Here is a 16,263-nt window from a genome sequence, read left to right as displayed (position 1 = left end):
GCGTGCTTATAAACATCTGTATGCAGGTGGTAAAACTAAGATTCAACCTTAGGTCTTGATTCCAAGTTTAGTAGTTTTCTATAGAGCCAGGAGGCAAAATTATTTGTTTGTTTGTTTATTTTCTTTTTGCAAAATAATTTAGATCACTAGTTCTCAACTGGGGGAAATTTGACCTCTAGGGGACGTTTTGGGAACAGCAGTGGGGGGAGAGTGTTACTGTCATTCAACGGGGAAAGGCCAGGGATGCTGCTAAACATTCTAAAACGAACAGGACAGTCCCTCTCACCACAATAAAGAATTCTCTGGCTCAAAATGTCAAAGTCCATATAGTCAGGCAGTAGCTGAGAAACACCAATGTAGATGAAATGTAAAACTGGAGCTATTCTGACTGAGTTCAAGTCCCTTGCGGGAGACCTTGAACCAGAACCACCCAGCTAAGCTGCTCCCAGATTCCTGATCCTCAGAAATAGTGTGACAGAATGTTTTTTGCTTTAGGTTGCTAAGTTTTGGAGTAATTTGTTATGCAGACATCGCTAATCAATACACTTTGGTATTGACACTTTGTATCGATGTGAAAGACACAGAAATGTGTACAGGTCAGTGAATTTTCACAAATTGAACAGTGAAATCCCACATAACCAGCACCCAGGTCAAGAAATAAAACATTAGCACTCCTTGGAAGACCCCTCCAGTCGTTGCCCCCCTGCCCCTAGGGTAGCACGACCTTGACCTCTAACAATATGAATGTACTTTATATGAATGGAATCATACATCACATATTCTTTTGTGTGTAGTTTCTTCTACTCATTTTATTTATGAGATGCACCGTATTTTTGTGCTTAATTGTAGTTTGTTCATTTTGTTTAGTTATCTGAACATACTACAATGTATTTATCCATTGCATTGTGAACTTCTGTGTGTTATGGTATATGTATTTCTTACCAACATTTTGCCACATTTCCTTTATCATTCTCTCTCTACACACACAAACATCATATATTCATATATTCATTCTTCTTCATTTATTTACATTTCCAAACTGTTTGATATAATTTTCAGAGGACAAAACAATTTACCTCTAAAATATTCAAAATGTGTATCCTAAAAATAAGGATATTCTTTTATATAATCCAAGTGAAATGATCAAATTCAAGAAATCTGATCTTGATACAATCTCTTATCTAATATACAATCCATATTCAAACGTTATCATTTGTCCCAATAGTGTCTTTCGTAGGAGCTTTTCTCCCCCCACTCAGGATCCGACACGTCACACTTTGTAGTTACTGTCATCTCTTTGGTCTCCTTTTTAATCTTGAATAGTTCCCAGCTTTTCATTATCTTTTATGAAGAGTCAACTCACTTTTTATACTTAAAAAGAAAAAAAAAACAGACTTCTTTTAACCTTATTCCATTTCTGCAGAGTCATATTTTTTTCAAGCAAGCCCTAATACATGTAATTGGTTATTTTGATCAAAATATCTAGTTGAGTCTGAATAGTTTGGTCAAAATTGTTTTTGAAATAATATAATTTGATGCAATCACAGAAGATCAAGCTGGTTGGGCAATCGCAATCTTACCTTAAATTCAGAAAAGCCTCTAGCTCCCAAAACCGGCAAATACAAACCTCCAAATCTAGATCCTTTTCATTGCCTTTAACCTCGTCCAGGAACAAGGAGCTCACAGGTCTGGGGGTGGGTTATTTAAACTTAGCTACCACCCACTCTAGAACAATAACAAACAAAAGCAAGATATTTGCTGTCAACAGATATGTACCAACCACCAAAGTCTATTGACATTGACTGCTTTAATACTTAGGATTCCAGTTTAGCCCAACATTCATTTATTGAACGTCTACTATGTGACAGGCATGTACTGGGCTCTGGGAATATTCTGATGGTTAAGACATAGTCCCTGCCCTCAAGAGTAAGTAAGCAGTATAGCGGGAACTATACACATACACATATACCTATATACTCCATATTCTATACTTACATAGAGAGAATGAAGATTCCATGTGATATGTGGAAAACATAGACGTATACTGAAGGGGCACTAGGAGAGCAGCTCTCATATGAGGAGCCCGTGACACGGGACATCAGAGAAGGCTTTGTAGATGAGGTGTGGTCTGAAGCACATCTTAAAAGACAAGTGAAGTGTTTGCAAAGCAGAAGTGTGTATGTAGGGCAGGGGTGGGGGAGGGCAACACAGCTGAGCAGAGAAAGACAAGCTGTTTGGGGCTTGATGCTGTAAAGAGCAAGACAGGGCAGGGGCAGACCTCAGGCTTCTTAACCATATCAGTGAGCTTGGTTGATGTCTTGTAGGAGGAGAACCTTTGATTAATATTAAATAGCAGAAAGGTCATCGAATTTGTGTTTTTTAAATAATCTAGCCATTTTGTAGGGCATGAATTTTGGTCAGGGACAAGAGTATGGATAGGGGAACTGTCACAGTGCGCCAGGTGAGAGATGAGGAGGGTGTGAATCAGGGCTGTCATGGAGGTGACAGAATCAAGAAATAATTTGGATATCAAATTAGCAGCCAACTGGTGATTTGCTGGGTGAGGGATGAGGAAGACATTGGCCTTCATAGTTGGTGGTGCCAACAAGCAAGACGGCGAATACAGAAAAAGCCTGTTTAGGGAGATGAGGCGTGGAGTGTACTGTGGAAAAAGGACGTGTGCAGTTGAGTGGAAGGTACCCATTGAGCATCCAGGGGAGATGCCGGGGAAAGGAGCTAAGATTTGGAAGTCATCAGCATATGCCTGAGTGGAAACTAAACAGGTGAATATGTGAAATTGCCCAGGTAGAATGCAAAGAAAAGTGAGCCAGGGACAGACGCAACGAAATACCAGCATTTAAGGGAGCAGGTGGAGGAAGCCCAGGATACTTTAGTTGGACACTAAAAGCAAAACATGGTGATATATTGTCCTTCCACGAAGGAATTAACAATTCTTAGAATCTCTGTACTTGATCTTTGTAATTTTAAAGATCATTTAAATCTGTTTTACAATATCCCTTAGTCAGGAAAACAAATTCTGCGTAGCACTATTTATCAATCTCTTTTCAAGTATTTAATTTCTGCTCTCTGAAATCCTACACATAACCCTTCAAAGTTTGAAGGAAGCTAATGTGACTCCACTCTCTTCTTGGCTTAAACATTCTCAGTTCCTTCAACAGTTTCCCATGTGATGATTTTCAGCCTTCACCTCTGGCGATCCTCTCCTGGGCACACTGCAATGTGTCAACCTGTCTGCAAGCAGTGTTCTAACGTGTGCATAGTACACAACCCTACAGTATTATCTTCCTGTTTTGGAGACTATATACCCAATAATATAGCCTAAAATAAAGTTTATGAGCAGCCACATTACACTATTAGCTGTAACAATGTATAATTAACTAAAGTACACAGGCCTCCCTGCAACGTAAACATGTAACCAACTCTTCTCCCCCCAGCCTGTACTTCTAATTGATTTTTGTTTAGTCCAATTGTCATTCTCACATTTCTCTTTCACTCATATGAAAAGCTTTTTCTTCTTGTCCCTTTCATCTCGGGGCAGGAAAGAGCTAGGGCACCTGATTTTAAAAAAAAACAAAACTGTAGACAAACATGTAGCAACCATCAGACCAGGTGAACCTCAAAATAGACCCCCACGAACTCCAAACCTATGGTGAATGTTTTGATCTAACTACAGGCTTCTGGCTCTATCTTCAAATTTCAAGTTTAACAAGAAAATGGATTAAAGATGGGGCATGTGGCAGCCATTGTCTTCCTGAGTGATAATTTTTTTGTTTGTTTTTTGGAATTGCCTGTTTCTTAAACTGTTTTTTCCTTCTGAAATCTCTAAATGATTAAAAGTTAATGTTCTTTCAGTGGCAGTGGACAGGGCCTCAATCAACCCTAAAAGATTGTCTCTTAGGCAAATGTGAAAAAATGGACAGAAAAAATTTCTCAATGCTTAGGAGAGATGTGGCAAAGAATTCAACCTCAAAAAGTCAAGACAGAATTGCCACATGGTACCTCCAGCTGAAGGGCGAGGACATGAACTCATAAAGGCGGCCACCCGCTTAGTTCTGGGCTGTTCTTCCTCCCCAAAGGGCAAGGATTACTGCATCCATTCTCTGTGAAGCTGGGATACTAGATTGGTTCTCTAGTTCCGTGTCCTTGAGCATCTTCCCATCTGTGCCGTTAATGGACAGCGGCTTCCTGTTCCAGTGTGATTGCTGGAGCCAAACTGCTTCGGGTTTGGATCCTGGCTCTACTATTTACTAGGACTCTGGCCTTCAGGAACATTCACCTGTCTGTCAAGTGGAGTTAATAACAGTATATATCTCAGGGTTGTGAGGGAAAAAACGAGTTAGCAAGTATAAACCACTTAGAAGAGTGCCAAGCCCATATTATGCATTCAGTTAGTGTTAGGTACTATTTCTTTAGTGTTCCTTGGCCTGAAATCAGTTTAGATACAGGTATAGGTCCTGCTTGTTTGGTTCCTCCAGTATAGATAAATCAGAGCTGAGCAAGTTGTTAGCATGTAGATGGGTTAAGGACTTTTTAAGGCAGTGTTAATTAAGGGTGTAGGCAACACAGTATAAAACGATTGTTATAATCCCCAATTTCTATTGATTGGGAAGACGAGGCAATTTCCTCCTGCGTACACTTTATTCACACATGCTAAATCTCACTGAACACATCACACTGTCAGGGAAGATGGCTAAGGGCAAGTCAGGGCTGTCAGGGTCCCAACCTTGCTTCTGGCCTTGTTTTGCACCAGGTAAATAAATAGCCAGGAGCAAGATGGGGGACCAGGAAGTAAGGGGTAAGGGGGGCAGAGCAGTGAGGCAGGCAGGCAGGCAGCAGTTCTAGCCAATCAGCACTTTATTTTTCCAGTCAACACCTGCACAGACGTGACTGTCCACTTCCTGACCCTAGGAGGGGATCCCACCACACTTGAAGTAGCCCTGGCCTGGAGGAACACGTCTCCTTATTCTTCCCTGGGATAGTAAGAGAGAACCTCACTCTAACCAGACAGAGCTCCTGCTCACTGACGCAATGCTGGTGCGTGTGCTGTGGGATCCCTGCTCTGCCCCTGTCATGAACAACTGGGACGAACTAGGCCAAAGGTGCAGTGGAGGCTCACGGGCTACAGTGACCTAAGTGCTCCACTATGGGCCTGAGCCCCCAGCACAGGTTTAACCTTCCCGACAGGAGCCTCCCTAAAGTGTAGCTATGGAAGGAGGCGCTGGCAGAGTGGGGATTGAGCTGCTAAGGACAGGACACAGCAGGGAAATCAAGTAGAGGAGCACAGGACAGAAGAGAAAAATTATAAAGTGCCTGAACTAAACAACCAAGTGGGACACGAGGACAGAGCAGCATAGGTCCCTGAGGATAGGAGGAAGAAGAAAGGGACAGACCACTAGGGCTTGGGACAGAGTGGAATGAGAATAGAGATGAGGCAGGGAGGCAAGTGCAGGCTGTGGGAAGGACTTCCCTAGTCCTGTTCACATCCACCAACCCAAATGTAAAATTATTTACAAGCTTAAAACCAATCCCCGGTACTGTACCAGGCCCGGGACAGCAGGCAGGCAGGCAGAGGGTGGACTGGCTCCCATTTGACAGCCAGCTGCCCCACGTATTGCCTTCCCCACAGTAGGGAAAGGAGGAAACACTGACACCTCTAGCCAGAAAGCCCCACTGTGCCTGCCATTCCTTCCACGGCTCATGGCTCTGCCATGGCCTGAGCCTCTTGGTCTGACTGTACCAGAGAAAGGGTGTTGGGCCCTCGGGGTGGAGCATCAGGGGGCTCTGGGGGTGTCTCTGGCCCCAACCCCAGCTCTGCTTTCAGCTGCTCCAGCTCCCCCTGATCCAGCAACTCGAAGTCCTCAGTGTTGAGTGCCTCTTCTTCCTTAGGGGTTGGCAGGGGTTGGGGTGAGTCCTGGGGAAGAGGGGGGAGCACTGAGGGAGAAGGGACTGGGTCACTTTCAACAAGGCAAAGGAGGGGTGGCAGGGTGCTGGAGGGAGTGGTGGGGTTACCACTCACTGCCTCTGGGCTCAGTGTCTCCACTGGTCCTCCAGGGGAAAGCTTCACTTCATCTGTGGGAGAGGTTGCCCCATTGAAGTGTGTGTTCACAAAGTGAAGGGGGGACGAGAGCCGAAGCAAGGTCTCCTTGGCTGCCACTTCTTCCTCCTCCGAGTCCAGGTCTTGCCTTGACAGGGCCTGAGGGGGGCCCAGCAGGTCTTCAGGAGGGGCCAGCTCTGTCTCCTCTCCCTCCCCCAGCTCACGGCTCAGAGCCTCCTCTGGCTCACTTGGCAGGCTCTGTTGGTCCAAATCTGTGCAGAAAACAAAGGGTTAGGAATGGCTTGCTGTTCTGAATGGCCACAATAGGCCAGTATGTTGAAGGATGAGAACTCAGGATATGCATTGTGGGCCAGGCCTTAGATGTTAAGGTCTTTCGGGAGCTTAAGAGTAGAATCAGAGGGTCAGTTCCCCAAAGAAAACATGGGGGAAATAATCAGAGCACACCAGCATTCTATGACAGGGAACAGGAAGATCGAGAGGGGCAAAGGGCTTTCCATACCCTCTGAGACATCAGTCAGTTGTGGAGTTGTGGCTCGGGATACAGAGAAGCCCCCGCTCTCCAAGATCGATGCCTCCTCATCTGACAGCTCTGAGTCTGTAATGGCCAAAGCCAGTGCCGTTTTCTTCACATCCACCTGTAGGAGAGCCAGGATGAACACAACCGGTGAGGGGAACAAGAGATCCAATTTCCTAGGAGTACCCTCCCCACTGACTCCCATCCCCTTGAGAGCTGGCTACTCTAAAGCAGATTCCCCCAGCCTTCTACTTGACACCCCATCTCCCTTGGATCTCACCACTGGGGAGAAGCCAGCCAGTTCTGTTTCGCTTTCACTCTCTGTCTCCGCCAGTGGCTCATCACCTCCGGGGGGTACGTTCTTCCCTTGCCGCTCTAGAGAAGCAAGAGCAGCAGGGAGGTGACCAAGCAGGGACAGTGGTGGGCGATAAACATGACCAAGGGATTGGAAAGTATCTAAATTACAGGGTGTCCCTGTAATTTAGAGCCGTAAGCCAAGGCCCTCCCCCCGCCCCCGGGTTACAGGAGCCCCTTACTCCGCTTGTCGTGTTTGTGGTGCAGAGCTTCAGCTTCTGCCTTCATGCTGTAGTCCAACTGCATGAGCAGGGGCTCGAGGCGAGTGTACATCCTTTGGATCAGTTCATGATAAACCACCAGGGGCCACAGCAGGATACTCAGCACTGGGGGTTAGAGCAGCCACTCAGAGCTCCCTGTGCCTATTTCCTAAGGGCCCTTATTTAAACAGAAAGGGCTGAAGGAAGATGAGGTCCTTTCCCAAGGCGGTGCCAACCTCGTCCCTCCACATCCACTGCCCTTCTTCCCAGATGTCCCTTCCATTGTTACTAATCCTACAGCAGCCCCTGGAGAACTCCGTACATGGGTAACTGAGCAGAGAGAGAGCACAGGCCTCCCATTAGGTCAGTCCAGGGACAGAAAACAAGGAGAGGACTTTGGGAAGGGCAGGGTTAGACCCTACTCACAGACGATGTAGGAAATCATAATCCCTGGGACATAGTGTCCCAGCACAGCCAACACAGCACAGCCGGAGCAGACTCGAGCACAGAACTGCAGAGAAGAGCACAGGATCTAAGAACTGTGGGGTGAGGTGTGCACCCTACTCATCTGGGTCAGAAACTCCTGCTCAGCTGATGGAAGCAGTGGTATACCCTCTAAGAATGCGGTGATCCAGTGTAGTCAAGAGTGCCCAAGACCAGAAAGTTTGCAACAGACACCACCAAATACCTAATTCAAACTGGTCCATCTGCCTTGGCAGGAAACAATGTCAGAACATCAGAAGCTTATTCCCTAAGGTGAGACTGTCACCTGCTCTACTAGTTTACTAGCTGCAAAGGTTGCCTCAAGAAGGCACCAGGCCTCTTGCTTCAGTCTCCAGAGAGGGAATTCACGTCACTCCTTCCCATCCCTCCATCTCTACTTCCCCACATTGCTGAGAACTAGTGTATGACATGGGGGAATTTACCTGAGCTGGATTCTGCCTCTTGTACTGCAGCAGCTCCTGCAGGTGAATCTGGAAGGTGAGCCAGCTCTCAGCCAGGTATCTGCACAACTCGGGCACACTCAGCAGGTGCGGCCGGGCGCCTGACCCCGCACCCTCACTGGGGAGACATGACATGACCCCTAGAGGCCTCAGACACCAGCTTCCTAAGCACTCAAATCCCTCTGAGAAGGCCAATGACATCTTCAATCTAAGCAAATGGACAACCCCACCTCCCAAAGGGAGGCTGTCCTGACCCTGGGAAGCAAAGCCCAGAGCTCCCAACCCCCTGTCCCAAAAGGAGCAGGCACACAAACACCTACACAATCTCATTACCTGTCCATTCACTGTGCTGGGGTCTGTGCCTACAGAAGCGGCAATGTTGCCCTGCACCATAGTGACATTGGCAGTAAAGCAAGAAATGGCCTGCACTCACCTGTAAGAGTGTGGCTCCTCTGGGGACGATGCTATAGAGAGAGGAGGGGGACAAGTTACTGAGTGGCCCTGGGAGACCCTTCCCAAGGCAGACATAGTTACCCCCCCTCTGTGGTCCCAAAGCACTTTCTTCTGATACCAACTGCACAGTGTTTGACATTTGTACGTCTGTCTTCTTCTTTATTAGAGTTTACCCTTTTCAAACACAGGAACCACATTTTACCAGGTTCCCAAGCAACTCACACATAGCCTGGCACCTAGGTGCTCCCAAAAGCCTCTGAATACATGAATAACAAGAAATACAATAATAAAAGCAGACATTTAGATCATTCCTATCACATATGAAGTTCTACATAAGCATAACATGTGTTAACTCATTTAATCTCCATCGCTTAATGAAGTACGTTGTATCATCCCTGTTTTATAGATGAGGAAACTGAGGCAAACAGAGACTGACTGGCTTTTACAAGGTCACACACAAGGTAAATGGCTGAGTAGGCAATGGAAAACAGGCAATCCGGCTGCGGAGACCACAATCTTAGCTACCACACTCAAGACTAACACTACATTCGAGAAAGGGGCAATTGTCAATTTCTTAACTGGGGGAGTGGTGGTGACCGCGAGGCAGGTGGCCTGCGGTGCAGTGCCCTCACCATTCAACACAGCTGGCGGGGTGAGCCACAGAGCGCGTGCACGAGGGGGCTTGCTGAACGGAGGAGGAACGCTCACCTGAGAAGTCAGGGAGGAAGCGAGGCTGCCAAAGATCCAGCAGAAAATAGGCCAGAAGTGAGATGCTGAGTAGGAAAAAAGGCCGGAGGGACGACGACGACAGCAACCTTTGGGAGAGACAGGTGCCTCAGCGGTGAGTGGGTGAGAGGCCCCCGCAGCCATCGCAAAAGGCGGAAAAGCGCCGACTGATGGGGGAACGGGAACCTCCAGGCCTAACTCGAGACCCGAGGAGAGAGGAATGGAGGGACCCAGGCGGACAAGTCTTTACAGCCTGGGGATGGGTCATTCCCCAGGGCAAGTGTCAACCCCAGAAAAGAGGAAGGGTACCCCGACCCCTCCTGCCCCCGACCCCTCCTGCCCCAGCTCTCCCCGCGCAGCCCGGCCCCGCCCCTCTCCGCGGCCGTTACCAGAAGAGGCCGTTGAGCGCGGCCGCCGTGACCAGGCTGTGCAGCGGCTTCTCCCACACCAGCAGCCGCTGTGCGGCCGCCAGCACCGTCTCCCAGCCGCGGAGGCGCAGCCACAGCGCCGTGGCCAGGCGTCCCACCGCCTCGGCCGTGGCCGTCTCCTCCTCCGCCTCGCCGGTGGCCTCACCCATGCCGAAGCTCAGGCCCAGGCCGAGGCTCAGGCCCAGCCCGGCGCCCCCAGCCGCGCCGGTGCTACCCCCGCCACCGCCGCTCGCCATAGCCCCGCCGCAGCCGGCGCCCGAGCCCGCGAGGAGCCAGGGCTGCGCGGCTGCCGCCGGGGGCGCGTCAGGCGGAAGACCGCGCAAGCCGCGGTGAGCGCCGCCGAGGCCGCGGACGGGCGTCACGTGACAGCGGAGCGACGGGCCCGTCACGTGACGCGCCCTAACCGCGGGGATGGGGCCGCCCGCGCCTGCGCGCCATCGGCTGCCGGTGCCCCTGTTCTTCGGCGCGTTTGTTCTGTTTCCTGGAGTGGTGACCCCAGGTCCGGGGCCGGGCGGTGTCTGGCTCTGCCTGACCTAAAGACTGTGTTTACGCGTTTGCCCACCCCAGCCCGTCTTCTTCTCTGTGTAGGCAGGGCGGCTAGGGAGTCTGGTGCTGGCATGCTATTCCGTGTGCAGCGGGCGGAAGAGGCAAGAAGGGGGTTTCCACATGCCCAGAATCCCCGGTAGGATCTGCTTCTGCTCTGGCAGGGCGGCGGACGTCCCTTTACTAAACCCTCGTTGTACTGGTCCTCCCAGTTCTCTCCCGAGGATAAACAAACCCCAGCACGTGACCCGACGCACTCAAAAACAGCTTCACCAACTCAGAAAGTTTGTTTCCTCCCCGTGTCTTTCTGTAAACTTTCCCTTCACATGTCGAAACTCCTTCCAATCGCTTGCTCAAAGCTAGATTGTGGTCAGGAGGTGAGTTTTAAAATAAAACCCAAAACCTTGTTTAAGTGCTGTTAACCCGTGTGTGTGTGTGTGTGTGGGGGGGCACGTTAACACCATTTATTGAGGCTTACAACGTACTAGGCGCTTTATAGTCTCATGAGTCACTTCATCTCTGCATTAACCCTACAAAATACATATTTAGATTTTACATTCAAAAATATACTGAAAGGGGGCCGGCCCCATGCCTCAGGCGGTTAGAGCTCCATGCTCCTAACTCCAAAGGCTGCTGGTTGGATTCCCACATGTGCCAGGGGGCTCTCAACCACAAGGTTGCCGATTCAACTCCTCGAGTCCCACAAGGGATGGTGGGCTGTGCCCCCTGCAACTAGGAATGGTGTCTGGGCCTGGAGCTGAGCTGCGCCCTAAACAACTAAGACTGAAAGGACAACAACTTGACCTGGGGGGAAAAAAAGTCCTGGAAGTACACACTGTTCCTCAATAAAGTCCTATTCCCCTTCCCCAATAAAATCTTTTTTTTAAAAAAAGTATACTGAATACTGGTATACAGCAAAAGTAGGTTTCCCTGCTCCCTTGTCCACAGTTCACCCACTATTAAGTTTCTTGTGTATCCTTTCCGACGTTTTTAAATGTATGTTGCTGTGTGTGCATATCCCCCTTTAAAAAACAGTTGAAAGCCCTGCGTTTTTGTTTCATGCACATAAACATTTTTATTGGTACAAAAAGTCAGCAGGCTTCGTTCATCTTCTGTGCGGCATGGTCCCCTAAGGAATTGTCCCTATTTCTCAGATGAGAGCACGCTGGGACTCAGCTCTGTGACCTGACCGGCTCAGTGTGCCCAGGATTTCGAGCCCAGGTCCTTCCCGGCTGTAGGGGCCAGTGGCTTGGCCCAGCCGGCGGCAGGAAGTGCCCAACGCTGACTCGCTGGCGACACCACCGCGGCTTGTAAACGCCCGGCAGACGCGCGGCGCGGCACTAGCCCACTACTCGCCTCGTAGCCAGGTCTCCTCTCTACTGCGTGAGGTGAGCGCCCCGGCCCGTGGGCCCTACGCCCCGAGCTCCGAGCCTCAACCTGGGAGACAGGGAGCCCGGGGCGGAACAGGAAGAGGCGCCCGCCCGTCTCGGCCCCGCCTGCCGCGGCTGGCGCGAGGGGAGGGGGCGGCACTGGCGAGGGCGGTGGCCCGCGTCTGGGAGGCCGGCGGGCAGGTGGACCGGAGGGCAGAGACGGCTCCGCGTCCTGCTTACTACTCGTTCCCTTCCCTTCCCCCTTCGCAGGGCTGCGGCTGTCCGCGCAATGGACTTAGCTGGGCTCCTGCTGGACGAAGAAGGCACCTTCTCCCTCACCGGCTTCCAGGACTTCTCGGTGAGCGTGCGGCCCTCCCCTCCCCAGCTTCCCGCCTGGAGACGGGACCCCGGGCCGCTCCCCTCTGAGCAGAGCGGGACCGCGAGCTCGCCTGACTGTCGGCCCGGGAGCCGGGAGGCAGCCACTCCGGCCGTGCCTACTCGAGGCCCTGGCGGCTTAGGCCTTGGGGGAGAGCCTTAGGGTACAGAACTGGCGGTAGGGGTGGCCAGCCACGGCCCTTCTCGGAGAATCTCTCCTGGGGAGCCCTCCGTGGAGGAGGATTCCACCCCTTGTGGACAAGCTGCCATTGGCAAACAATCCAGAAAACGCGGGGATGGGTGGGGCCCCGGACCCACTAGCTGTGAGGCGGCCCTTCTAGCCCGGAGCCAGGTCTCCGTCATACCCTTCCCTGCCCTTCACCCTCCACCACCCTCCTGCCCTGTTTCAGTTCCTCCCAGGACACCAGAAGCTGAGTGCCCGGATCCGAAGAAGACTCTACTATGGCTGGGAATGGGAAGCGGACTGTAACCTGGAGGAGCTCTCCAGCCCCATGGCAGGTTCGACGCGTGACGGAGCGAGTGAGAGTGTGCAAATGGGGTTGTCAGCAGGCACCAAAATGACTCTAGGTGTACCCAGGAGCTGCCCTGACTTTTCAGCTACGTAGCTCATTGGTACCTGGTATAACTAGAACTGGGTTTATATTTCACTTGTTTTTTTTTTTGTTTTAGCTCAAAGGAGTAGAAAATACATTGTTGTTTTGCAACTCAATATCACTCTTGATTTGTATACCAGAAACTCTTAATTTCCTAAGAATATTCACCATATGTTTCCCAAATAAACAAAGCATATTTATTTCTCAAGTGAACAAGAGTGAAAGCAAATGTAAATAATTTTAGGTGACAGGGAAATAAACCTTCCTGCTGGAAGAAGCTAGAATTCAAACTTGGGAAGGGCTTTTTGTCTGTGTGGGAGAATTTGATCTGTATTTTGCTACTATAGTCCTGTCTCCAAAGCCTCAGATAATATAGATCTGGGTCTTCCCTGATAGTAATGGGACTGTGTGTGTGTGAGGGGCATGGCAGGGGAGCTGTTTGCTTACTCTGTCTTCCTTCTGCCCCCTGCAGACATTGCTGTGGAACTGCTCCAGAAGGCAGCGCCCAGCCCTATTCGCAGACTCCAGAAGAAATACGTAGCCCATGTATCCCGGTGAGCCTGGAGTTGAGGGGGGCAGGATGAGAGTGTTTGGACCCTAGAGAGGAAGAAATGGTTATCTCTGAAGAGAAGATGTAAAGATACAGGGATGAGCATAAGAGTTAATTTTCCAAGAGCTGAAAGACCCTTGGGTTTAATTACTGATCCTTCCCGCCAACCAGGGAGGCGTGCATATCCCCGTGTGCTATGATGCTAGCTCTGGTGTACATTGAACGGCTCCGGCACCGAAACCCGGACTACCTACAGCATGTGTCCTCCTCTGACTTGTTCCTGATTTCTATGGTAAGGTGCCCCCTTCCCTTCATCTCTCTGGTGAGCCAGGAGCCCGGTGTGAACTCTACTGACACCACCCCTGGCTCCTCTGCAGATGGTGGCCAGTAAGTACCTCTATGATGAAGGGGAGGAGGAGGAGGTCTTCAACGATGAATGGGGAGCTGCAGGGGGTGTGGCAGTGCCCACTCTCAATGCCCTGGAGAGGGGCTTCCTGAATGCCATGGTGAGTAGCTGTTCTCTCGCTTGCTCTGTTTCCTTGGCTCATCTTTATGTTTCTTTTCTCTCTCAGCCTTCTGTTGTTTCTTCGCTTCTCTTTCTGCCTGTCCTCCTTGTGTCTTTCTAGCTCTCTAACTACAGCCTTTGGGGGTTCCTGGTGTGGTGAGGCCAGAAAGGGAGCATAGCTGATCCCCCATTCCTCTAGGCCCAACAGGATACATTTGAGTCAGAGCTTATCTTACTGCATTCTGATTATTTGCTTCCAGACTTTCTGTCCCTAGACTCTGAGCTCCCTATGGGCATGGACCATTTGCAGGATTATTTTCTCCCCTTGCCCTTAATGGAGCATGTAATGTGAAACCAGGTATGTGATGATTAAATGAGTTAATACAGAAAAGCTCTTGGAACAGTGTCTGGCACATAGCGCCAAGTAGGTGTTACCTATAGTGGTGGTTGTAGTTGCTGCTGCAGCAGCTGCATTATTGACCGACTGTGGCTCATGTCCGAGCCTGGTTTGGTGCCTTTCTCTTCATACCCACAGGACTGGCGTCTCTACACTGACCCTCGGGAGATCTTTGAGGTGCTGAGCTGGCTAGAGAGCTGGTAGGTTCTAAGAATTGGGAAGAGGGGCTTGAGGGACTTGGGGGCCGAGGCCTAAGCATAAGAGCTAGACAGGGATGAGGGTCTGTGTAACTGGGGGCAGGGAGGAGACAGGAAAGAGACTAGCCCAAGGTAGTGGCTTCCAAACCTGCCTGCCCTCTTTGTAATCACCTTTGGGCGGGTGGGTAAAGCTTATCAAAAATACAGATCTCAGTCTCACCCTCGGTTTTTGGATCAACAGGCAGCCTAGGAATCTGTCCGTTTAACAAGTTCCCCAGTGTTCTCTGGTAGGTCCCACTGGGCCGGCTGCAGGCGAGTTGCAGACTCTCTGTCTTTTCTCCGCTCCTAATAGTGTGGCAGAGCAGCAGGGACGGCGGCGGGGCTGGTACACCTACACAGACCTGTGTGTGCTGCTGGAGCAGCCAACCTGGCAACTGGTCCTGGGCTCCCTCTGCCAGCAGCTGGCAAAGGTGAGGAGGGGTCAGGAAGGATAGGAGGCCTGCGTGGGTTGCTGTGTGGGTGCGATGATGTAAAGCACATGCTGAAAGGCTCAGGAGGTGGGGTTTGGGGGTAGATGGTGACAGGGTGCTCTAACCTGGACTTCTAGAGACAAGGGTGGGTATGTTAAAAACAGTCAGAAGCAGGTTTTAGGGGAGGTGTATTTGACATCGACCTTTCGTATCTTCTTTCCTGCAGCTCTCCTGCCTATTAACTATGGCATATGTGAGCAGCGTGGCCCTGGCCGTGGCATCAGTGGCTGTAATACACCAGTCCTTAGGGTTGTCCTGCAGTCCCCCACGTGGCCCCCCAGACCTTGGATTGGCCTCCAGGTGCCTCTTGGAACCCTGCATACCTTCTCCCATGCCACAGTGCCTGCCATCTCCTGCTAATGTCTCCAGCTGCCTGGACGGCGACGCAGGGCTGCGTTCACTCTGGGGCAGTCTTCTGGCCTCACTGACTCCCCCCCCATTGCCTCCCCCAGATCCTCCTGCCCCTCCCACTCTTCTCCATAACTGTCCCCTCTGCCAGAAGCTCCAGAAAGACTCCCCAACCTGCCGTGCCTGTGATCACCCCAACCATACGGTCCCCACTGGGCCCCCCAGCCCCTGGTACCACTCCCATGGCTTGGCTCCACCCTGGCCCTGGAGCCCGATGCCCCCTCTGCTCCCTCAGCCCCAGCAATGTTCCCTTTTCAGCATCATGGAGCTGGCCCGCCTCAAGTCTTTCATTTTCCCAGGCTAGGCAGGGCTCCAGGGAACACGTTAACAGGACTTAGGAGGCCCTGAGATCCTGGAGGTGCAATGCTTGATTTAGATCCTCTCTACCTCTCTGGGTCCTTGGTGGTCCCTGTTCTTCTGGCTGAGGGAGCTAAGGTGTCGTGGGGCAGGAGGACTGAAGGTCCTTGCTCTCCTAGACCTCAGTGTCTGGCTGCTTGGCCAGGGCAGTGATGGTGCCAGGGGAAGCTCTACTCAGTGACCGGGGGCTTGTCACAGATGGACCGAGAAGCCCCTGTTTCTTCACCTCCCCTGGGCTATTTTAGACTTTTGCTTTTGAGTTCCCTGGAATGGAAGGGTAAAGATGGGAGAAGGAAGGGGGAGGGAGGAAACGTTGACCAGGGTCTGTGTGATGTCCCTGAAGCAGGAAAGCCAGGGATGGATAGGGCCAGGGTGGGAGCTGCCGAGCTAAGGGCGGGCGAGGTGGGAAGTCCCCTCCACACCCATCCCTTGGATGTAGTCTGAAGGAGCCAGGGACTGCTGGGACCTTCAACCTTGCCCTTTTGTCTTCCACCCTTCTCTTAGTACCCTGCTCCTGGGCTTTCCTCTCTTCCAGTTCCTGTCCTGGGTGTTCTTTTCACAGGCCTCTCTGGCCGCCGCTTTGTATCTGGGTTTTTCATGCTTTTGTAGAACTGAGGTTTCAATAAAGTTTCAGTTGCATGGCCTGGACTCTTCCTTCTGCGACAGCCGCCGGAAGGCCTTTCTTCCCCACATCTGCCTTCTAAGCCTCCCTACTTGCTCAT

At 51.0% G+C, this 16,263-nt stretch overlaps 2 protein-coding genes across 6 annotated transcripts; one reads left to right on the top strand and one right to left on the bottom strand.

Moving 5' to 3' along the window:
* Positions 1-999: 999 nt before the first annotated feature.
* Positions 1,000-10,083, bottom strand: RETREG2 (reticulophagy regulator family member 2). 5 transcript variants are annotated; one of them, XM_074313625.2, is made up of 10 exons: positions 9,657-10,083; positions 9,250-9,356; positions 8,522-8,552; positions 8,071-8,206; positions 7,571-7,655; positions 7,127-7,270; positions 6,871-6,965; positions 6,576-6,711; positions 6,038-6,327; positions 1,000-1,371 (listed from the first exon to the last, which is right to left on the bottom strand). In XM_074313625.2, exons 1-10 carry the CDS (start codon positions 9,929-9,931, stop codon positions 1,360-1,362), a joined length of 1,311 nt encoding a protein of 436 aa, XP_074169726.2. In that variant the 5' UTR covers positions 9,932-10,083; the 3' UTR covers positions 1,000-1,359. The 5 variants fall into 5 exon arrangements, with proteins under 5 accessions (XP_074169726.2, XP_074169711.2, XP_074169731.2 ...); XM_074313610.2 differs by lacking the exon at positions 1,000-1,371 and adding an exon at positions 4,858-5,932; XM_074313630.2 differs by lacking the exon at positions 1,000-1,371 and adding an exon at positions 4,858-5,932 and having other exon boundaries at positions 8,071-8,118; positions 9,657-10,043.
* Positions 10,084-10,407: 324 nt separating this feature from the next.
* CNPPD1 (cyclin Pas1/PHO80 domain containing 1) lies at positions 10,408-16,180 on the top strand. Its single transcript, XM_019741827.3, has 10 exons — positions 10,408-10,615; positions 11,393-11,626; positions 11,879-11,966; positions 12,394-12,502; positions 13,070-13,151; positions 13,319-13,439; positions 13,525-13,653; positions 14,188-14,249; positions 14,599-14,716; positions 14,943-16,180. Exons 3-10 carry the CDS (start codon positions 11,898-11,900, stop codon positions 15,486-15,488), a joined length of 1,236 nt encoding a protein of 411 aa, XP_019597386.1. The 5' UTR covers positions 10,408-10,615; positions 11,393-11,626; positions 11,879-11,897; the 3' UTR covers positions 15,489-16,180.
* The last annotated feature ends 83 nt before the right edge of the window (positions 16,181-16,263 follow it).

This window comes from Rhinolophus sinicus, chromosome 17, assembly GCF_057876585.1.
Source record: "Rhinolophus sinicus isolate RSI-liver-muscle chromosome 17, RSI-T2T, whole genome shotgun sequence".
NCBI classification, from domain to species: domain Eukaryota; kingdom Metazoa; phylum Chordata; class Mammalia; order Chiroptera; family Rhinolophidae; genus Rhinolophus; species Rhinolophus sinicus.
The sequence above is the reverse complement of the archived record's forward strand: the minus strand, read 5'-3'. Positions and strand labels throughout refer to the sequence as shown.